The 24,290-nt window shown below is 41.9% G+C and overlaps 1 protein-coding gene and 1 non-coding gene across 2 annotated transcripts in view; both read left to right on the top strand.

The window, feature by feature from the left end:
- Positions 1–15,197, top strand: part of CSE1L (chromosome segregation 1 like) — a 65,713-nt gene extending 50,516 nt beyond the window's left edge. Inside the window, exons 17-25 of the mRNA XM_049781319.1 lie at positions 1,724–1,821; positions 3,554–3,704; positions 4,405–4,613; positions 6,906–7,003; positions 7,113–7,198; positions 8,915–8,996; positions 10,406–10,552; positions 13,008–13,239; positions 14,619–15,197. Of these exons, the coding sequence (XP_049637276.1) occupies positions 1,724–1,821; positions 3,554–3,704; positions 4,405–4,613; positions 6,906–7,003; positions 7,113–7,198; positions 8,915–8,996; positions 10,406–10,552; positions 13,008–13,239; positions 14,619–14,708 (1,193 nt within the window). The 3' untranslated portion in view covers positions 14,709–15,197. The remainder of the gene's footprint in view (positions 1–1,723; positions 1,822–3,553; positions 3,705–4,404; positions 4,614–6,905; positions 7,004–7,112; positions 7,199–8,914; positions 8,997–10,405; positions 10,553–13,007; positions 13,240–14,618) is intronic.
- On the top strand, positions 11,002–11,108 carry LOC126019742 (U6 spliceosomal RNA). The gene has a single exon (XR_007499367.1). It is a non-coding gene; the product is annotated as a U6 spliceosomal RNA (small nuclear RNA).
- Positions 15,198–24,290: the final 9,093 nt, after the last annotated feature.

Below are 24,290 nucleotides of genomic sequence, written 5' to 3' on the forward strand. Positions count from 1 at the left end.
ACAACCTTAGTATTACTCAGTTGTATTTGATTTATAGGCAAAATTTTTCTTTTTTTGTGTGTGTGGATATTTTTTTGGGGGGGCCACACCCGGTGTTGCTCAGGTATTATTCCTGGCTCTATACTCAGAGATTGCTCCTAGCAGGCTTGGAAGATCACATGGGATGCTAGGACTTGAACTGGGTTGGCTGCATGCAAAGTAAATGCTCTATACCCTGTGCCTCAGAAATTTTTGGGTCACACTAGGCAGTGCTCAGGGGTTACTCCTGGCTCTAAGCTCAGAAATCGCTGCTGGCAGGCTCGGGGGACCACATGGGATGCCAGGATTCGAATCACCATCCTTCTGCATGCAAGGCAAACACCCTACCTTCATGCTATCTCTCCGGCCCCAGGAAATAATTTTCTAAGAAACTATCCCTGATTTCTGTTTATTTGCACATGTTTGTATGTGTATCTATGTTATGTATGTTTTTAGCACTATGCTTCTTTCAATAGTTGATAGTAGCTACTCCTGTTTAATGGCTTTGTTTTTTGTTTTTTTGTTTGTTTTTGTTTTTGTTTTTGGGCCACACTTGGCAGTGCTCAGGGGTTACTTCTGGCTATCTGCTCAGAAATAGCTCCTGGCAGGCATGGGGACCATATGGGACACCGGGATTCGAACCAACCACCTTTGGTCCAGGATTGGCTGCTTGCAAGGCAAACGCTGCTGTGCTATCTCTCCAGGCCCGTTTTTTGTTTTTTTTTGGGGGGGGGGCCAACTCCTTTGACGCTCAGGAGTTACTCCTGGCTATGCACTCAGAAATGGCTCCTGGCTTGGAGGGAACCAATCAGGAGGCTGGGGGATCGAACCGCAGTCTGTCCTAGGCTAGCACTTGCAAGGCACATACCTTACCTCTAGCGCATCTTTCCAGCCCCTAATATTCTTTTTTGTGAGGCAGCTGGAAGTCTGGAGTTCCCATCACTATATTCCCAGGATATACAGATGTTCCCATTCTGTATTACCTTCTCAATAAAAATGAGGAAAACATAATGCTCCTGGCAGGCTTGGGGAACCATGTGAGATGCCGGGGATTGAATCTACATTTTATTTGGATATGGAATAATTTTTGAGCACAGAGCAAGGTATGACTCCTGTGCTGTAGGGTGTGGCCAAATAAAAAATTTAAGTCATTCCCGGGGCAGAGCAATAGTACAGCAGGTAGGGTGTTTACCTTGCATGTAGCTGACCCAGTTCGATTCCTGGACATTCCATATGATCTCCTATGTACTATCTGGTATGTCACAAAAACACAAAAATTTTAATTTTTTTTTTTTTTTTGGCCACACCCAGCAGTGCTCAGGGGTTACTCCTGGCAGGATTGGGGGACCTTATGGGATGCCAGGAATCAAACCCTGGTCCATCCTGGGTCTGCTGCGTGCAAGGCAAACACCCTACCGCTTTGCTATCTCTCCAACCCCTAAATACACAAAAATTTTATATCATTTCTCCTGGTAGTACTTGGGGGACCATATTGGGCTGTCTGGGATAGAAACTGGATTAGCTACATGCAGTAAGTAAACCAACACCCTACCTATATGCTGTTGCTACAGCTCCATCATTCCTGAATGTATTGAGCACCATAAGAGTTGTATTACAATTTACATAATGAATTATTAATTTTTTTCCTTTTGTTCACTTCTGGCTTAACTAAAATGTTTATATTTGTTGCTTTTATATTTTACAGCTATTATGAGAAGTTTTTCTCTCCTACAAGAAGCCATAATTCCCTACATCCCTACTCTTATTAATCAGCTTACTCAGAAGCTATTAGCTGTTAGCAAGGTAATAAAACCAAACTTGACTCTGTAGTTGTTTAACTTCTCCAAATTTGGGAAGTTCAGTAAGCTTAGTGAGTACGTTGGATGGGAGAGAAGGTCTTTGTATTCTTGTTAATAATGTACTTTTTGGGTTCGAAGCGATAGCGCAGCAGTACGGCGTTTTGCCTTGAACACACTAACCTAGGACAGATCTTGGTTCGATCCCCAGCATCCCACATAGTCTCTCAAGCCAGGAGCGATTTCTGAGCGCATAGCCAGGAGTAATCCTGGAGCGTCACCAAATGTGGCCTACGTACCCCCCCTCCCAATGTACTTTTTTGAAAGTACGAGGATGATAGCTGATTGAAGACACAAAAGTACTTCTTAACCTGTAGGCTCAGAAATGTGAATACATTTTTAGTCCCATTTAAAATAATGTTTTTGTTTTGTTTTATTTTGTTTTTTGGTCATACCTGGCAGTGCTCAGAGGATACTACTCCTGGCTCTATGCTCAGAAATCGTTCCTGGCAGGCTCGGGGGACCATATGGGATGCTGGGATTCGAACCATCGTCCTTCTGGATGCAAGGCAAACACCTTACCTCCATGCTCTTTCTCCGGCCCCAAAATAACATTTTTTGATAATTAAGAAACTTCAAATCTGAAATGATGTTAGATGGAGGAAAGTAGGCTTTGCATTCGCCTTGCATATAGCTATCCCCATTTTAATCTCCAGTATTCGATATGGCTTACCAGAAGTGATCTGAGTATAGAGCCAAAAGTAAACCCCACAGCAATGTGTGATCTGAAAACAAAATAATTTTTTTTTTTTTTTTTTTTTTTTTTGCTTTTTGGGTTATACCCCAGCAGCGCTCAGATTTCTGGCTCTACGCTCAGAAATCACTCCTGGCAGGCTTGGGGGACCATATGGGATGCCGGGACTCGAACCACTGTCTTTCTCTATGCAAGGCAAACACTTTACCTCCATGCTATCTCTACGGCCCCCAAAATAATTTTTAATAATAAAAAAATTTTCAAGCTTAAGATCAATGTTAATGAAGACCTGTCACTTTAATATTTCAATATCAATTCCATTTTAATAGTTAATATTAGAAAATATCCCAGTCAGCTCCCATTACCAGTGCTCCTTTACTTCCATTATATCTCACCCCATGCCTGCCACCTTTATAGGCACATTACAAATTTCAGTGATTGAAAGTTTCATCTCGTGTTTTCAGTGTTGAGTCTGTGCTTTGGAGTTATAGCTATGCCACTCACATACATCACCACTATAATGGAAGATTTGCCAAAGGTTCTAAGTTCCCCCATTACTTCCCTTTTTCACTTTCCTTCTTGCTTTGATTTCTTTCCCCTCTCCTTTAAGCTCTGAGGTCAAGGGTGATCTAGGCATTCTTTACATTACATTTTTTGTATCTAGTTATTCTACCATAGATAAGTGAGATCACCCTCTTGACAGATTATCCTCTTGACATTTTGGGTTTGGGGGTTTTTGAGTCACACTTGGTAGTGGCCCTCAGGTTATTCCTGGCTCTGTGATCAGAAATTGCTCCTGACAGGCTTTGGGGACCATATGGGATGCTGGGCTCCTTTTAGGGTTGGCTGCGTGCAAGGCAAATGCCCTACTGCTGTTCTGTCGCTTCTGCTCCCAATGTATTTTAGAAAAGAAAAGTGCTTGTTTTTAATATAGTCACTTGGATAGTTTAGAGTTTAAACATTTTCATGTTTAAAATATTTTCAGAACCCAAGCAAACCTCACTTTAATCACTACATGTTCGAAGCTATATGTTTATCCATAAGAATAACTTGCAAAGCTAACCCTGCTGCTGTTGTAAATTTTGAAGACGCTTTGTTTATAGTATTCACTGAAATTTTACAGAATGATGTACAAGGTAAGTTCCATCAAGGCAATTAATTTTGAAGTATATATATATATATTCTTTTTTTTTTTTTTTTTTTTTTGGTTTTGGTTTTGTTTTGGGTGGGGGTCATACCTGGTGATGTTCTTGGGTTACTCCTGGCTCTATGCTCAGAAATTGCCCCTGGCAGGCTCAGGGGACCATATGGGATGCCGGGATTCGAACCACCGTCCGTCCTGGATCAACTATATGCAAGGCAAACACTCTACCACTGTGCTATCTCTCTGGCCCCAATTTTCTTTTTTCTTTTTTTTTTTCTTTTCTTTTTTTTTCTTTTTGATTTTTTGGTCACACCCGGTGGTGCTCAGGGGTTACTCCTGGATCTATGGTCAGAAATCGCTCCTGGCAGGCACAAGGGGCATATGGGATGCCGGGATTTGAACCACCGTTCTTCTGCATGAAAGGCAGAAATGCCTTACCTCCATGCTATCTGTCCGCCCCCGCCATTTTCTTTGGTTTTTGGACCACACTTGTTTGATGCTCAGGGGTTACTCCTCAGAAATCGCCCCTTGCTTGGGGGACCATATGGGACATCGCGGGACTGCGGTCCGTTCAAGGCAGACACCCTACCTCTAGCGCCACCTTCCCAGCCCCCTCCCCCATTTTCCAAGTACATTTTTAAGTAGTTATAAATTGTGTCAGCCATTAATTCTGAATTTTATTTTACCAACAGAATTTATTCCATACGTCTTTCAAGTGATGTCTTTGCTTCTGGAAACACATAAAACTGATATCCCATCTACCTACCTGGCCTTATTTCCTTATCTCCTGCAGCCAACTCTTTGGGAAAGAGGAGGAAATATCCCTGCTTTAGTAAGGCTTCTCCAAGCATTCTTAGAACGTGGTTCAAGTACAATAGCAAGTGCTGCAGCTGATAAAATTGTAAGTGGTTTTCTAACATAAACTTAGAGAAACTGGGGCATAACAGGGTTCTTAGTGGTGTTTGTGATACCCTACAGTGCCAGGCATTGAACATCCTACATCAGTACATTTGCTTAAATCATTTCTTTAATCTCCAGCCCTGATACATTTTTCTTTTATCTTTCTTTTTCTTTTAATCTGGGCCACATCCAGCAAGCAGTGCTTGGGCCCAGGACTTTTTGGCAGTACTCAGTGCTAAGGGTTGTCTGGCTAAAACTAGAAGTTGTTGGTGGTCATGTTGAGGATTGAGCACAAGCTAGCATACACTGTACTGTTGGAGCTATATCCCCTGCTCGGGAATAACAGATTTTGTTTAAAAAATTATTTTGGTTTTTGTCAACAAAACCTGCAGTGCTCAGAGCTTACTCTTGCCTCTGTGCTCAGATCATTCCTAGTGAGCTCTGGATACCATGTAGGATCCAGGGATCAAAACCAGGTCAGTCACATGCAAGGCAAATAAATACCTTACCTGCTGTACTATCTATCAGTCTGGCTTAGAATGACATATTTTTAAAATTATATGCTAAGAAAATGAGAAATATTTACAAGATGTTTGTTTTTGGGAGGTCTGCACTCAGGAATTGCTCCTGGCAGGCTCAGGGACCATATGGGAAACCAGGAATAGAACCACCCTCTGTCCTGGGTTGGCATATGCAAGGCAAACGCCCTACCTCTGTGCTATCTCTTTGGCCCCTAGAAAATGTTTATATATATTTGTTTAATTAGTTACTAAAGACTTCAAAGACCTTTTTTTTTTTTTTTAAGTTTTTGTTTATGTTTTTGCACTGAACCCAGTGGTGCTCAGATTCTCTATTTCTGTACTCAGGAATTACTTTGGCATTGCATGGTGGACCATTTGCAATACCAGAGATCTAAACCAGCTCATCTGTGTGCAAATTCCCTTCCTGATATACTATCACTTCAGCCTTCATGAACCTAACTTTGGGGCCAGAGTGATAGCACATCAGCAGGGCCTTTGTTTGCCTTGCATGAGGCCAACTCAGGACCAACCCGGCTTCGATCCCCAGCATCCCATATGGTCCCCCAAGCCTGCCAGGAGCGATTTCTTACTTTCTTTCTTTCTTTCTTTTTTTTTTTTTTTTCCTTCAGTTTTTGGGTCCCACCCGGCAGCTCTCGGGTTACTTCTGGCCTGACTCTATTCTCAGAAATCGCTCCTGGCAGCCTCAGGGGGACCATATGGGATGCCAGGATTTGAACCTCCATCCTGCACATAAGGCAAACGTCTTACCTCCATGCTCTCTCTCCAGCCCCAGGAGTGATTTCTGAGTGCAGAGCCAGGTACCTCTGAGTGCCGCTGGGTTTGGCCCAACACCCCCCAGTAAAAGAACCTAACTTTGTTAGGAATGAGGCTAAGTGCTAGTTCATCTGCTTCGCCCTGGGTTCAACCCACCACAGTACAGGGGTGGGGTAAAGGGTAAGAAGTTTAAAAGCATGATGGTCATTGCATGCATGAGTGTTTACTTTGTATGTGTGTGACCTAGGTTTTTTTGATTTGTGATTGTTTTTTTATTTCAATGAAATTATTAATTTTTTTAATTATGAAAACAAAGATGCAAAGAAAGAGGACAGTGTAAAGTTACAGTGGAAAGACAATCACCCATAAACAGAATTTTCAGTAGTCCCATTGCTGATATCTTAACTTTGAACTTTCAGTCAAAGAACATTAAGAAAAATAAAAACAGAACCCATGTATACTTTGTCCCTCAAGTCCCCAGATTGTAGTACATAATATTTCTTAGCAGCACACAAAGCAATCTAAAGCCATAAAACTTATGTAACTCCTTAAACATTGGGTGCAAAACATGTTCTTTAATTCCATTACTATCTTTGTAACCCTATTGTATATTTATTTTTGTTTATCTTTTGGTTTAGTTTCAGCCCAGTGCTCAGAGAACTATGCAGCGCTTTAGATTGTGCCTAGAGCTCCCAAATTTAGTTCATGTACTGTAACCCTTTGAGTTATTTCCTTAGTTTTTATGAAGTTTTTATTTCTATATTTTAAAATCAATAACTAAAGATAAAATATTCACAGAATATTAGAGCATCAATCTTGTTTTTGGTAGGGGAAGCCACCAGCCTGGTGTTAGGGCTCAAACTGAGGTCAGATGTATAAGGCCAAATGCCCTTAACTCCTTAACTCTTAGACCCAGCATCAACCTGTGTTTCTCCCTGCCCCCAAGCAGTCGATCCTTGCCTCTCTAACACATTATTCTTTGGTCTAATTTGTTGTAGCCTGGGTTGTTAGGTGTCTTCCAGAAGCTGATTGCATCCAAAGCTAATGATCATCAAGGTTTTTATCTTCTAAACAGTATAATAGAGCACATGCCTCCGTGAGTATAAATTTCCAAACTTTATATAGTTATTCAAGGATTCTGTTAGGCCCTCAAAAAATTGCTTGATTGTTGCTTTTTTCTTTTTTTATTTGTTTTTCTTTTTTAGTGAGTCAGTTGAGCAATACAGGAAGCAAATATTTATTCTATTATTCCAGAGACTTCAGAATTCCAAGACAACAAAGTTTATTAAGAGTAAGTATAATTAGTATTCCCGATTCCCTACAGAAATGATAAATGAGGGAGGGAGCCAGAGCAATAGTACCACTTGTAGGGTGACTGCCTTGCATGCTGCTGAGTCTAATCTCTAGTACCCCATTGTGGTTCCTGCCAGGAGTACATAACCTGGAGTAAATCCTGAATATGTGGCCCAAAAATAAACCAAAAAAATTATGAATGAAAGTAGCTAAAACGCTTAGTTTTTTTATACTTTTTTGATAAGTTTATATAGATAATATTTTGAGACACTTATAAGTTTAAATATCAAAACATACATAATGAAAATCATCTGGGGTTTGAGCAATAGGACAAGGCACTTGTTTTACATGAGGCCATCCTGGGTTCACTCCTCTACATCTTATATGGTCTCTGAACCCTGCCAGGAGTGATCCCTGAGTGCAGAGCCTGGAGTAACCACTGAATACTTCTATGTGTGATCCAAAAACACAAAAAGAAAAACCAGTAACTGTATAAAGATGGCATTTTGGTTTTGGAGCCATACCTAGCATTGCATGAATTAAAGCATTCAGTCGTATGGAAAAGTACATCTATATCATATAAATTTTAGAATTAATTTTTTCAAATCAGTGTTTATTGAAATGCCATGATTTAAAGAAACTGTAGTATGTATACACATTGGAATATTATGCAGCCTTCAGGAAAAATGAAGTGATAAAATTTTCCTATACATGGATGGACATGGAAACTATTATGCTGAGTGAAATAAGTCAGAGGGAGAGAGATACAGGATAGTCTCACTCATCTGTTTAAGAAAAGTAAAAGAGAGTATGGTAATAATACCCAGAGACAATAGAAATGAGTGCTGGAAGGACTGTCACACGATTTGAAGTGGTGAGTGCAATTAGAGAAATAACTACACTAATACCTATCATGACAATGGTAGTAGTAAGTGAGAGAAATAGAATGCTTGTCTCAAATACAGGCAGGGGAAGGGGGAAAAGGAGCTGGGGTCATTTGAAGGTGGGAAGGTTGCACTGGTGGAGGGTGTATGTGTATGTTTTATAACTGAAATGTATTTGTAATCATGGTGCTTAAATAAAGATATATTTAAAAATTAACAAAAAGAAATCATGATTTACAAAGCATTGATATTACTGTTTATACTTGCTATAAGATAATTTTCTTTTGGTATCGAAAAAGTATCTATAGGGCCTAGGGGTTATTCTTCCCTTGATTCGACATCACTAAGGCCAGTGCAGTGCTTGGCACAAGAATTCTGTGCTGCTCAGACCCTGTTGTGCTGGAGATGTCTGGGACAATCAGATTGATGGTCAGAAGCCTTCAGGGCTGCACTGAGTAATGCTTGGTGGGACTGTGTATTCTGAGGAACAAACCAGAGTTCATAACATGCAGGGCATATATCTAAATTGATTTTACAAGATAAAACCATTGTAAAATTGTTTCCATGACAAAGCTTGCGTTTTGTGTTTTATTTGGGGGTGGGAACATACCTATGAAGTTCAGGTATTGTTTTTGACTCTGCTGATTGCCTACAAGTGGTGCTAGGGATCAAATCAGGGTCACTCACATATTCAGGGCAAACACCCCCACTCCTGCCTATCCATCTACCTGGTCCTTTTAATGTATTTAATGAATATAGTTAAAATACTTACTAGTGAAATCTTGGTTCACAGTGACTTCTCTATTGATAGTCTGTATCTTCTTCAACAGGTTTCTTAGTCTTTATTAATTTGTATTGTATAAAATATGGGGCTCTCGCACTACAAGAAATATTCGATGGTATACAACCAAAGTAAGTTGTTTATTTTTATTATTTACATATCTTTATTTTGGGAGCTTTTGGACCACTGACAGTGCTTGGGAGGTTCTCTGGGTGTCAGAAATTGAAATCCCATGTAATGCTTATTCTTAGTCCATTAAACTGTCTCCCTCGCACCAGTAATTTAGTTTAAAAAAAATAGTTGTGGCTCTCTTTCAAACTATTTTACAGATGATTTTATAGTAGTTACTGCAATAATAATATCTTTATAGTTTTTAAGTAAAGAATCTTTTTTTTTTTTTTTTTGGTTTTTGGTTTTTGGGTCACACCCAGCGGTGCTCAGGGGTTACTCCTGGCTGTCTGCTCAGAAATAGCTCCTGGCAGGCACAGGGGACCATATGGGACACCGGGATTCGAACCAACCACCTTTGGTCCTGGATCGGCTGCTTGCAAGGCAAACGCCGCTGTGCTATCTTTCCGGGCCCCTAAGTAAAGAATCTTTTGGGAAGAAAGACAGGTGTGTAATGTAGCTCATTGGGTGTTAGAGCACTTATCTTCTATATGTGAGGCCCTGTGTTTAAACTCTGGCATCAAAAAAGAAGGAAAATGAGGGATGTTGAGCTGGTTCCTATGAAACATTTCCTAATTCCCAAAGCCCTCAACCCTCAGATATGCTCCTTTATCAGTGTCCGATGCTGGGGACCATTTGGGGTTTGGGAGATTGTATGTGTTTTGGGCCACACCTGGCTCTGCACTAAGGCGTACTCGGGGATAAGGTCAGCCATGTGCAAGTTAAATGCCCTATCAACTGTGCTATTGCTCCAGCCTTGAAGATTCTTGTTATTTTTAAATTGCTTTCATCAAAGATGACAATTGCCACAGATTACATTGACCTCAACCTCTCAGTTAACTGTAAATACAGGTTCTTCTTTTTTTTTTTTTTTTTTGGTTTTTGGGCCACACCCGGTGACGCTCAGGGGTTACTCCTGGCTATGCGCTCAGAAGTCACTCCTGGCTTGGGGGACCATATGGGACGCCAGGGGATCGAACCTCGGTCTGTCCTAGGCTAGCGCAGGTAAGGCAGGCACCTTACCTTTAGCGCCACCGCCCGGCCCCCAGGTTCTTCTTTTTTGTTTTTGTTTTTGGATCACACCTGGTGACGCTCAGGGGTTACTCTTGGCTATACACTCAGAAATTGCTCCTGACTTGGGTTACAATATGGGAGGACGCGTGTAAGGCAAACACCTCATCGCTGCACCACCGCTCGGCCCCACGGGTTCTATTTTTAACATATATATGTGTGTATATATATATATATATATATATATATATATATATATATATATATATAAAGTAGAAAAAAAGCATCTAACCATTTCCCTGTTGTAATTATAGTGGTGGTCTAATTTAATACTGAGAATTCATTTTGTTTTAATTTGTAGAATGTTTGGAATGGTTTTGGAAAAAATCATTATTCCTGAAATTCAGAAAGTATCTGGAAATGTAGAGAAGAAGATTTGTGCAGTTGGTATAACCAAATTACTAACAGAATGTCCTGCAATGATGGACACTGAGTATACTAAACTGTGGTAAGTACCGTAATTGGAAGGCATAGAATGTAACTCAAAAACAGCACTTTCTTGGCATGTGTGACATCCTAGATTTCATCCCTAGCATTGCAAAAATATGTTTATATTCTTGGAAATGACTGCTTTCTTTTTCTCATTGACTTCATTATTAACATATTGGTGCTGGTGCAAATCACTTAATGAAGACAGATTGGTGCATTAATGTCAACGTGTGAAACAAGCTTATTCTCTTGAGTCCAAAAGAATTGGGTTCTAAGTGCTGTTTCTCCAAAAGCAACCGTCAAATCCACTACTTGACTTGCGGATCCTTGTGGGCCTAGAGATGCTTCCTAATCTGAATTTTATGCAGTTAATCAGAGTCACAAGAATCTGCTGAAAGCCCATTAACATTTCATTATCGAACACCCAACTTAATTGACTTTTAAGAGTACAAATAGAATTAGTGAAAAGTGCTCGCTTCGGCAACACATATACTAAAATTGGAACGATACAGAGAAGATTAGCATGGCCCCTGTGCAAGGATGATACGCAAATTCGTGAAGCGTTCCATATTTAAAAAAAAAAAAAGCGTTAGTGAAGAGAAAACTTTACATGCTTATGCTCAAGCTCTTCCAGATCTGTTTCTGACTTCAAGGAGCCTCTTTCATATAGTGGTCAAACAATTTGAGGCTTAATTTAGCATTTATTCATTCATTTATGTTTTTGGGCTGCATTGCAGCGCTCAGAAATTCCTACTGGCAGGCTTGGGGGACCATATGGGATGCCAGGAATCAAAACCGTGTCCATCCTTGGCAGCCATGTGCAAGGCAGGCAAACACCCTACTGCTGTGCTATCTCTCTGACCTTTTTTATTTGTGTTTGGGTCACACCCTGCGACACTTGAGTTACTCCTGGCTCTGCACTCAGAAATTCCCCATATGGGATGCCTGAAATAGAACCACCATTCGTCCTGGGTTGGCCAAGTGCAAGGCAAACACCCCACCACTGTACTGTATCTCTTCCGCTCCTAGCTCTTTGACCCTCTAATTTAACTTTTATATGAATCACATGGTTGCCTTATTGGGCCTGAGAACTCTCAAATGAAGTGACTTTTTTTTTAAACTGGGTGTGAGACTAAAACTTTTAAGTTCATTCTTGAGGCCCTTGTGCCTCAAAATTACATTGATGGATGGCTGGAGAGAGAATACAGGATGTCATGATATGATCCCTTGCACCACTCTGTTTCCTCAGCCACTCAGGGTAGTCCCTTAGCATCAGCTGCCATGGTGCCTGCTCACATCAAGAATGTCTGTACAGCAAAATAAAATATATAAATATAATAAATATCTAGCTTTTGAATGGGAGGAAATATTTACATGTATTTGATGAGGTATTGAGAACTCATTTAATTCCATGACAAACGCAATAAAAATTTGGGCAAAGGAGCCAAATCAGTGGCACAAGTGGTAGGGAACTTGTCTTCCACGTGCTAGCCTAGGACAGATCAAGGTTTGATCCCCGGATGTCCCATATGGTCCCCCAAGCCAGGAGTAACCCCTGAGTGTCACCGGATGTGGCCCCCAAAAAAGTAATCGGGCAGAAACTTTGTATTTAGGCTTAACCAAAGTAAAGTTACAAATGGCCAGCAGACATAGGAAGAAAAGATCAAAACTGTTTATCCCTGGGGCAGAGAAGAATAGTGTTGAGGGAGTAGTAGTAATATACAGCTGACTTGGTTTCAATTCCCAGAACCCCATATAGTCTTCTGAGCCCCGCCAAGTGTGATCTCTGAACACAAAGCCAAGAGTAACCTTAGAACACCGATAGGTGTAGCCCTAAACCTCCACCCCACCTTACAAAAGTAAGACCATTTTTAACCCCTAATTTTGTTGTAGTTGATATTTATAGCAGCTAAAATTTGAAAGTGCCTGTTGACAGATGATTGTAAAAAAATATATTGCAGGCCCAGAGAGATAGCACAGCAGCGTTTGCCTTGCAAGCAGCCGATGCAGGACCAAAGGTGGTTGGTTCGAATCCCGGTGTCCCATATGGTCCCCCGTGCCTGCCAGGAGCTATTTCTGAGCAGACAGCCAGGAGTAACCCTTGAGCACCGCCGGGTGTGACCCAAAAAAAAAATTATAAATATACATATTGCATTTAAACTGGAATACTATTCAGCTGGTTTAGAAAGATGAAACTTGTAGCTATGGATTTATATTAAACAAAATAAGTCAAAAGTATTAGCTTCACCTAACGATACGAAATTGTTTAACCAAGAAAAAGATACACTAGTGGTCACTGGTAATTGCACTAAGAGTACTTGAGGAGGAAAGGGAGGGAGGTAAGAGTTGGTTCTATGAAAAAAATACAAAAACTTCTCTTAGGGAAGAAGTTTGTAGAAATTAATTTCTCTTATAATTTCTGCTATTGCATAGATCTTCAGGGTATTTAATTTTTTGCCTTTTTTCAACTACAGGACTCCTTTACTACAATCTCTTATTGGCCTTTTCGAGTTACCTGAAGATGATACCATTCCTGATGAAGAACATTTTATTGACATCGAGGATACACCAGGATACCAGGCTGCCTTTTCACAATTGGCATTTGCTGGGAAAAAAGAGCATGATCCTGTAGGTCAGATGGTGAACAACCCCAAAATTCATCTGGCACAGTCACTTCATAAATTATCTACTACTCGTCCTGGACAGGTAAGTGTTTTCAATGTCTGAAAACTTATATAGTAGAGATAACTTGGGAAGGCATGTAAAGGCACAGTGTAGTTCTGTTTTGTTGCCTATTTCCAGTGCTCATCGAAGTGGAAACTCCCTTTTTCTTTTGTACAGCTATGGAGTCAAGGCAAATACTATGTTCTGTTGCTGAGTCATACCCATAGCCATTAATTTTATGTGATGGGCCTTTCTCCCCTTGTATGCTATGTTGTAAACTGTGTGTGTTTATTTAGCCTTTCTCCCCTTGTATGCTATGTTGTAAAGTGTGTGTGTGTGTGTGTGTGTGTGTGTGTGTTTGATGGGCCTTTCTCCCCTTGTATGCTATGTTGTAAACTGTGTGTATTTAGCCTTTCTCCCCTTGTATGCTATGTTGTAAAGTGTGTGTGTGTGTGTGTGTGTGTGTGTGTGTGTGTGTGTGTGTGTGTGTGTGTGTGTGTGTGTGTGTTTGGGCCACACCTGGCGGCGCTCAGGGGTCACTCCTGGTTATCTGCTCAGAAATAGCTCCTAGCAGGCATGGGGGACCATATGGGACGCCGGGATTCTAACTGACCACCTTAGGTCCTGGATCGGCAGCTTGCAAGGCAAACACCGCTGTGCTATCTCTCCGGCCCCTGTAAACATTTTTAAGACATTTTAATCTGGGAAATATTTCTGCGTCAAGTAATGAATTTTGTAGAAAATATGACTAGTTATATTGACCAGAACTTTTTTTGGGGCGGGGGTCGTTTTGGGGGTCACATTTGACAACACTCCTGGCAGGTTCAGGATCATATGGAATGCTGGAAATTGAATCAGGGTCCTTCCATTGTTGACCGCGTGAAAGGCAAACGCCCTACTAGCTGTGCTATTGCTCCAGCCCCCAATATAAATGTTTTTTGTTTGTTTGTTTGTTTCTTGGCCACACCCCACCGGTTACTCCTGGCTATGTGTTCAGAAATCACTCCTGGCTTGGAGATCATATGGGGCGCGCTGGGGGATCGAATCGTGGTCTGTCCTAGGTTAGCACGTGCAAGGCAAACACCTTACTGCTTTTGCCACCACTGCAGACCCTCCCAATATCATGTTTTAAAAGCTAGAGTCCCTGCATGTGCTCTAGCCCCATTGAACTTGCCTCTGCAGTGACCCACCAGAAAAAAATGGGGGGGGGGCCCACCATGATCACCCCACACAATTATCAGATCCATATGGATCTACTTTTTATATCTGATTTTGAAGGCACACACACACACACATACACACATACATATATATAAAACATATTACTAGAGTAATTTCCTTAACACTATTGGTGATGAACTATAGCAGATATGGTGGGATGTTGCAAGCCTCAGTCCACATTGTGTTTCCATCTGCTGTAGGTTCCCTCAATGGTGAGCACTAGCCTCAATGCAGAAGCACTTCAGTACCTCCAAGGTTACCTGCAGGCTGCCAGTGTGACGCTGCTTTGACCTGCAAGTTCTCAGTCACCAGTGAGCCCGAAATGGTTTCTGGGGAAATCTTGGAGACTCCTGAGCACAGTTGTGCGAAGACTAAACAAGTCATCTTTTGAACTTACCTATCACAAATGCCATCTTGTAAAGAATATTAAATGTCTAAGCTAAACCTTGAGCAAATTAGGTGATTTCTCTGATCATAAATATCAATGGCTGACTTTTCCAGTTTGCAGCTTCATGGGGAAAGTATTAGTAGTTTAGTGTATGACACTGATTTGAATTTAGCATTTGCACTGTTCTGATCATTTAAAAACGTTTTGAGGGATACTGTGGAGACTTTGTTACCTATCAATTTGAGTCTGTTTCCCCCTGTATTTCTCATCCTTTGTATTTGTCCATGTTTTATTGGAATGTGCGTAAGTGCATCATTTGTATAAGTTACCAAGATATGCGTTTTCATAGTTTTAAATCTAATCAGCAATAAAGGAGCCCTAAAATGTAAAATATGTTTCTTAAGGATAGGTTTATGGTGCTCTCTAATATATTTTTTATTTTCCCCCTACTTGATAAATACCAATTCCTAAGTTTTTTGAGGAAAATGGGGTTGTGAGATTTATGTATACCTTCTCTCTCTCTCTGTCTCCTAGCAGTGCCAGGGATTGAACTCGGGATATGTATATATAAGGCATTCTCTCCCCCACCCCCACCCCTTTGTACCTTCTCCCTGACCCTATCCATCTCTGGTCTTTTTGTATTTAGGCAGCCTCCCTGGCTCTGCACTCAAAGCATGCCTGATGGAACTTGGGAGACCTTATGGGGTACTCAGGGATCAAATCTGTATTGGCCATGTACAGGACAAACACTCTATTTTCCGTATTCTTTTTGCCCTCCCTCTCCATCTTTTGTTTTTGTGTTTGGGATCTCACCCGACAATGCTCAGGGATTACTTCTGGCTCTTAGCTCAGGAATTACACAGGGCAATGCTTGAGAGAACATGTTGGGTACCAGGGAGTGAATCTGTATCAGCTGCACAGCAAAAGTTCCCTTCCCAACTATACTATCTTATCTTCCTAGCCTTCCTTTCCACCTTCCTATCCCAGCTTGTATTCCATGAACGTAGGCCATGGTTACGTGTGTAGAGACTCCTTAACTTCATAGGGAAATCTGGTCATTTTTAGTGTCTATTGGTAATTTCCAGATGCATTTTTGAACCCTGCGGTCAAGAAAGCCACTTGTACAGATTTATTCTGATAAAGTTGGCCTTAAGCCAGATGTTTGGGACTCATCTTGACATTTCTTTTGTGTTCATTTTATGCAATAAGAATTGGGGAGGGTTGGGTATTAGTTCAGTGGGAGTGCATGCATGTCTAAGGTTCTGAGTTCCATGCCATGCCATCCCCCCAAAAAATCAGATTGAAAATAGAGATGAGTTGTCAGTCTCTTTAGAATTGGAGGAGTGGGGGGGAGGGATTGGAGGACTTGGAACATGCATTCACATGTGTGAAACCCTGATCCTCAGTACTCACAAGCAAAACACCCTATCGTTTTACTTTTAAGTTTTTATCATATTGCTTCAGAAATTTGCAGTTTGTCAGTATACTGTTAACAGTTTTTCATAGTACCTGGAATCACACCTAAATCCTCTCTATCCTACCAATCTTTTAGATTCATTCTCTCATTCTCGGTTTTTTTCTTGGGGGGGGCCCACATCCGGTGACACTCAGGGGTTACTCCTGGCTATGTGCTCAGAAATCACTTCTGGCTTCGGGGACCAAAAGGGATGCCTGGGGATCAAACCGTGATCCATCCTAGGCTAGTGTAGGCAAGGCAGATACCTTACTGTTTGCACAACCACTCCGGCCCCTCATTTTCTCTTTTTGTTTTGAAATCACTACCTGATTTAAGTGGTCATAGACTCAGTTGAATATAGTAGAAAGAGATAGTATTGAAAAAGTCTGGATTGAAAGAGAATTGGGAGTTGAGGATTACTATGTTTGAGGGTTGTTTTTTTTTTTTTGTTTTTTTTTTTTTTGAGGGCTACCCCCAGCAGTACTCAGGTTGCTTCTGGCTCTATGCTCAGAAATCACTTCTGTCAGTCTCGGGACCATATGGGATGCTGGGGATCAAACCCAAGGTGGCCACATGCAAAGCAAAACCCTCTCCACTGTGGTATTGTTCTGGCCCCCGTTTTGTACTCAGGTTATCTATTTGGCTTTTCATGCTGCACATAAAGTAACTGCAGTTCAGAAGAACCCCTTGTTTAACCATCAGAAAAGCTTAGGTTTTTCCTTTGTCCATTAAAATTGAAAAAACGGTTTTCTCTGTAAATGCACCATTTAAGATTTGAAAACAGGATGATTTGTGCCTTTCCTGGCACAATTCACTGACATTTAGTTTATGGTGTAGAGAGGGGTTCCTTAGGGTTGACCATGTGCCAGGCAACAAATTCCTTAACCCATTCTCTCTTCTCTATCCACTTCTATCCATTTTTTTTTTTAAATTTAAGCAGAATAGTTATTTTTGGGGGCTGAGGGAGATCATACCCGAGGGCACTTAGGAGTTTACTCCTGGCTCTGAGCTCAGAAATCTCTCTGGGAGACTCAGGGACCATATGGGATTACAGGGATCGAACCGGAATCTGTCCGGTATTGGCTGCATTGCATGCAAGGCAAACACTTTTCCACTGTGCTATCGCTGCAGCCCTAAGCAGGATAATTTTATTGCATAAAACTTAGCATGGAAAGAGAGACGTGTTCAAGAGAAAATTAATTTCTAAAAGCAAGCCCTTAGTGATTTAGTTTTTGGCCATACCTGGCAGTGCTCAGGGATTATTACTGGTTCAGCACTCAGGAATGCTCCTGGCAGGCTCATATGGGTTCCAAAGGGCATAGGACCCCAGGTGAATGCATTAGGCAAGTACCCTACACTCGACTTTGTTGCTCTGGTTCCACTTTCAGTTAGTTTTTTTTTTTTTGGGGGTGGGGGTGGATCACACCCATCGTGCTCAGGTTACTCCTGGCTCTGTGCTCAGAAATCACTCCTGGAAGGGAAGAGCCCAAAACTGAGCTAAGGTCCTCCTGTGTTGGCAGCATGCAAGGAAAACACTACTGCTGTGCTATCGCTCTGGGTCAATGAAGGGTTCTAAGAATTCTTACAACTCACTGTGCAGTTTTAGTCTGTACATAGATTAAAGTGCTTGCCTTCCATTCAAACAACTAATTTGATCTCTGGCATAATGTAATGTTTTTTTTTGTATAGGAGCAACACTATAGTACAGCTGCGTGTGACCCCCAGTATTTCCTCCTGCAGGCTATCTTTGTTTCTTACCTTTACTCTTAAATATGATGAAAGATCATTCTATATATTGTTATAATTTACATTTTGGGAGTGATGGATGGCTGGTTTAGGACCATATCAGGTTGTGCTCAGAGGACCATGTAGTAGGGGGAACCAGGCCAACTTGGGATGCATGAAGCAAAAGCATTAAACCCCATACTATCTTCTCCAGTAAATCCTTAGAAGTTACATTTTTAAGGGAATGCCTGTGACAGAGGGATGTGCTTAAAGCTTTGTATTCAACACTATTTCAGAACCATATCTTGGGATGTCTCTTAGACATCGTAGACATCTCTTAGCCTCCTAGATGTCCTAGAGCAGGGGTCTCAAACTCAAATTTACCTGGAGGCTGCAGGAGGCAAAGTCGGGGTGAGGCAGGGATGTATAAGGGATTTCGCTTACCAAATATTCGCAATAAAAAATCGCATTAGTAAGAAAAAAAATTGCATTAAACATTTGCATACCCTGAACGGAACTGCTCGGGGTATGCGAATGTTTAATGTGATTTTTTTCTTACTAATGCTTTTTTTTTTTTTTTTTTTTTTTTGGGTCACACCCGGCGGTGCTAAGGGGTGACTCCTGGCTGTCTGCTCAGAAATAGCTCCTGGCAGGCACGGGGGACCATATGGGACACCGGGATTCGAACCAACCACCTTAGGCTCTGGATCAGCTGCTTGCAAGGCAAGCACTGCTGTGCTATCTCTCCAGGCCCACTAATGCGATTTTTATTGCGATTATTCGGTAAGCGAATAATCGCAAATACTGCGATGTTTGACGGCCGCGGGCCACAAAATGTTGTATGGAGGTTTGAGACTCCTGTCCTAGAGTCTCCTGAGAACCACTAGGGTCACCCTTAGTATTCCCTAACTTTGTCAGTAGAACATGTACAGAAATGTCAGTTAGATGGCTGTGACTATTAGATCCAAAAATATAGAGCTAGAGATAGAATACTGGATAATGTGCTTGTTTGTCATGTGCCTTACCTGGTTTCAACCGTAGGCATCCATGTGGGCATTTCCAGGTGTGGCCCACAAACTTAAATACATTTAAAAAGAATTAAATGATAACTTCTGGGCTAGAGCAACAGTATAAGTAGGTAGGGCATTTGCTTTGTGCACAGCCAACCTGGGTTGGATCCCTGGCATCCCAGCCTGAGCCTGCCAGGAATGATTTCTAAGCGTAGAGCCAGGAGTAATCTTGGAGCATCACTGAATGTGGCCCCTAAGTCAGAAATTTTTTAAAATAACCACTGGATCCAGAGCAGTAATATAGTGAGTAAGGTGTTTGCCTTGAATGCAGATAATCCAGGCAGATCCCTGGGATTCCATATGGCCCCCGTTCCCCTGTTCCTGTGCACTTCTAGGTGATTCCTGAATTCAGAGTCCAGTCAATCCTGAGCACCACTGCGTGGGCCCAAACCCCTCAAAAAGAAAAATACTATTTTAGATCACAACAGTATTGGTACTTTTTTAACCATATGTGGAGATTTAAAAAATAACTTGGGCTGGAGGAGTGGCCCTTTAGGTAAGGTTTCTGCCTTGCCTGAGCTAGCCTAGGGCGGACCGCGGTTCGATCCTCCGGAATCCCAGATAGTCTCCCAAGCCAGGAGCGATCCCTGAGCATCACTGGGTGTGGCCGAAAAAAACAATTTGGTAAGCATTGCTTGTACCTTATTTCCTGATAGTGGAATTCTCTATATTATGTAGAATGTTGAGTTTCTGTAGCATGCCCTTCCCTCTGCGTTGTTACATAGGTTAAAAGTGGCATTTCAGGGCTGGAGAGACAGTACAGTGGGGGTGGGGGGAGGGAGAGATAAAGCCCTGACTCTGGTTTAAGTCCTTGTGACCATATATGGTCCCCAGAATACTTTCCAAGGACACTTCTAGGCATTGAGCCAGAAATAACAAAGCCAAACATCGAGGATCATGGCCCCAAAACAAATTTACTCCCCATATACAATCCTTACTTAAAAGGAGAATATTCTCAGGCAAATTCAAATGTATTAAATTTTCCTCTTCTTGAATTGTTCAAAGCCATATAAACCTTTTAGCTTCTGGAGGGTTCTTACTTGTATTTTCTTAATTTCTTTGTAATTCTTTTTTTGGTTTTTGGCCCACACCCAGTGATGCTCAGGGATTACTCCTGGCTTGGGGGACCATATGGGACACCAGGGGATTGAACTGCAGTCCATCCGAGGTCTGCATAAAAGACAAACTGTGCCACCACTCCTCTTTGTAATTCTTTTTTTACTCAGTGCTGAAAAGGTTCCCCTTCCACTTTTCTAAGACCTTTTGTATTTTATTGTGTAAAAACCACATCCAATAGGGGCTGAAGAGATAGCGTGGGGGTAGAGCATTTGCCTTGCATGCAGAAGGATGATGGCTTGAATCCTGGCATCCCATATGGTCTCCTGAGCCTGCCAGGAGTGATTTCTAAGCATAGAGCCAAGAGTAATCCCTGAGCGCTGCCAGGTGTGACCCAAAACAAAACAAAAAAAGCACTACACCCAATAGTGTTCCAGCCTTATGTGACTGTTTTAACCTGGAGCATGGCAGTTTTAGTCCTTGTTCCTAAAAGGTACAGGCACTGGCCAGTTCCCAAGAACTGGGATTCAGCCCTAAGGAACTTGATTACCAGAACACATAGTAAATGTCTGCCATGAAGCATCTGGTTTACAACCCAATGAGTCTTTCTGGCTGTGCATTGCTTTGTTCATATATCCTTCCACCTGTCCCAGTTAAAATCCTTAAAGACCTTCCCACCCCTGGGACATAAGGATGGGGTGTTTATTCCAACTGCACTCATGCTCTTTCCTGTCTCACATTGCAAGTTAAAACTAATCTGATGTTTTCAGCAGAATTTTTTTTGATAGCAAAGGAGGTTCCTGACCTTGTTGAAGATGACTGCAGTTGGCTGCCTACATAAGTTTATACCTAGAGGGCCAGCCTGCCCATGTGAAGGTACTCTTCACTTGCCCATCTTTCTCTGGGGGTATTTGTATAATAGATGATGGTGATGTGAGAAGCCTGCATCTCTGAATCATTTGTCTTCCCAAGATACTTGTTTACTTCACTAAAAGCTAAAGACCTGGGCTGTACTGTGATAGTAAGAGTGCATGCATGAAACCTCACACTTCTATTCCCAGAACCTGAAGCAAATGTGCATTGTGCATCTGTGTGTAGAAGGGATTCATAAAGTCTGCCAGCTCATTTACCTATTCCCGAGTTTCTCCCTGAAAAACTGGTGGTGTGGCTATGTGATGGCAATATCCATGTGAAAAAGTGGCACAACCATTTCAAGAGAAAAGCTTTATTTGGTTGCTGGAGTACAGCAGGGTAAGACACTTGCCTTGCATGTGGCTCACCCATATGGTCCTCCAAGCCTGCCAAGTATGGCCCATAAATAAACAAGTGTTTTTATTAACCTGTGTTAATAAAAATAGTCCACCACCTTGCACTCAGCCTTAGTCTGGTGTTTGGAATGGAGATGGAGGCTCATACCTCATAGCTCCTAGGGGCCTAGTTTCCCCCTCTGTGACAACTGCTTAGAAAGATATGAAGTCTGACCATAAGACTTTCTCCAGGTGGGTATATTAGGGCAAGTACCACCTAGGATTCTAAATGTGTCATCCCTTAAAGGGGCTGCCCTTCAGACATGGTTATTCCAAGTTTCTGGTAGGTTGTTGAGGAAAACTCACAAATTCAGCAAATTCAGAGCTCCATGCCATATTCAACAGTGATCTCAGGGCAAAGAGTAAGCAACCTCCCCAGCTCATAAATTTGTTTTGGAGCCAAAACACCCTATTGCTGTGCTATTGCTCCAGCCCCTGCACTTAGCTTTACTTAGCTTTTTCCCTTCTGGAGAAGTCCCTTTTTCTCTCTCCTCTCCTCTCTCTCCCCCTCGCCCCCTCCTCTTTATTTTTTTACTTATTTATTTGGTTTTTGGGCCACACCCAGAGGTGCTCAGGGGTTTCTCCTGGCAGGCTGGGGGGACCATCCCTTATGGGATGCCGGGATTGGAATCACAGTTGGTCCTGGTGTGAGTCAGCTCTTGCAAGGCAAATGCCCTATCATTGTGCTATCTCTGGCCCCTTCTCAAATTTTATTTGGGGGTCACATCGGGCGGTGCTCAGGAGTTACTCCTGATTCTGTGCTCAGAAGTTGCTCCAGGCAGACTCGGTGAATCATACGGGATGCTGGGATTCAAACTGGGGTCTGTCATGTGTTGGCCGCATACAAGGCAAATGCCTTACTGCTGTGTTATTGTTCCAGCCCCCTCTAATTATTTTTTTAACTATTTTATTTCACTGTAAAGAACTCAGAAGGGGGAAGGCTATGAAGCACAAGAGGACCATGTAATTTTCATAACTGTACGTGCACACAATTTTAGTATATTCTAGCTATCTGCTTGGCCTAGAAACGCCCCAGTAGTAAAGAACACTAGATACTTCTTAGTTTCTAAATATCATTGTCACAAAAGGGTACAAGTGGGGCTGGAGTGATCATACAGCAGGTAAGGTACTTGCCTTGCAGGCAGCTGGCTGGGACTGATCCTAGTAATAAATCCCCAGCATCCCCTATGTCCCCATGAGCGCACCAAGTGATTCCTCCATGCGGAGCCCAAAAACAAAAGGAAGGAGGTTCTGGGACCAGGACGTCTTGAATTAACTGATCTGGAATTGATGAAGGGACTGTGAAGCTTTGCTGCTTCCCCTGCATTCCTAAATTCCCTTTTACCAGACCCTTAGCATACCTGTAACGTGCTGACTACAGTCACTGCAGGAGTCTACCTTTAAATTTCTAGGAAAAAACCCTGAAGACAAAGCTGGGCTCCAGAGGCCCAGCCAGGCTAGCCCAGGACATCTCAAGCAAGTACGCACCTGAGCCACTGATGTGCACATTGGAAAACTGCTTTCCTCTGGGTTAGCACTTAGGGTGACATCAATTGCAAGTTGAGTTCTTCCCACTTTCCCAGCTGTCCACAAAATTCAATGAGAAAAAACAGTATCAGCCACACTCTCGGCTGTGATGCCCAACAACTATGCTGCTATGCCTATGAGTAATAGCTTCCCTTACAGCAATAGTTACTGCTCACAGGACCAAGAATCATGTGACTATCGGTTTATTGATCAATGGTTTCATATAAAGTTATTTCAAATCTTTATAATTTTGCCCAGATGGACTCACAAACATTTACAAAGATTCTTCTTAAAAATAATAAAAGGGGGCAGGTGGGAGGGAAGCAATCTAACAATAGAGGCATTTGAAAATAAATTAACAAAAAAAATTTAGTATTACCATTTATTTGTAACAAACACTAATTTTACTTACATTCCATGGGAAGAAAAAATTCCAGCGTAAACAATGAATGGAAGCAGTGCTTGACCGGGGCCTCCTGCCTCACACCACAGGCAGCCCCAGACTGCACAAATGTGCTCGCTGACAGCAGCAGAAGCACAGGGTGAGAGACATACGCGTCTTTCTTTCCAGCCCTACATGGAGATGTAATCAACAGTATGAAGCACTCAAGGAAAATCAATCCGCAGTCTTGCATACTACATGGAGTTCATATCCTGTAGTGTGTATAGTGAAAGCTATGTGCCCTCCAGAGCCCTACATATATTCACACAATTGTTTATAAAATCTTTGAGACTAAAGATTAAAGTCCATCTGTAGATGTCTTGTTATATTAATAAAATAGAACCAAATGATCATTTCAAGTTTAAAATTCCTAAACTCTCCAATTTATACAACCGAGACATCCTCAAAATTTCTGAGGTCAGGACTATTTTGCTAACCAGAGGGCACACAATTTGTATCACTGAAATGGTCCTGGTTTAGTCCAACAAAATAAAATGCATAAGCACATACATTGAATAAAGTCAGACAAGTTTCTAAACTGTGCTATATAACTAGATACAATATAGTGTCATGTTAAAAAGAAAAAAATGAAACTGGAAGAGAAAAGCAGGGGTCAAAAGATGGGCCTGAGCGCAGGACAAAGATTAGCTTGCGCTGAGAAGGAAGCATTTGATTTTCTCTGGTGCTTGGAGCTCTGGGGTAGAGCTAAAGCCTCTCTCCAGTACGGGTGTCCAGGGTTTGTCCAAAAGTGTTTGATGAGCCAGTTTGAAAAGGGATTCTTCCTGTTTCTTCTTTCACACAACCATGGGGCAAAACAAAAGAAAACAAAAATCCCTCAACACTGAGGTGCCCAGGCAGGGGCCTGGTTCCTAGGTTCCACTCGGTTCCCAGTGGAGCCTAG

Source organism: Suncus etruscus, chromosome 9, assembly GCF_024139225.1.
Source record: "Suncus etruscus isolate mSunEtr1 chromosome 9, mSunEtr1.pri.cur, whole genome shotgun sequence".
Classification (NCBI taxonomy): domain Eukaryota; kingdom Metazoa; phylum Chordata; class Mammalia; order Eulipotyphla; family Soricidae; genus Suncus; species Suncus etruscus.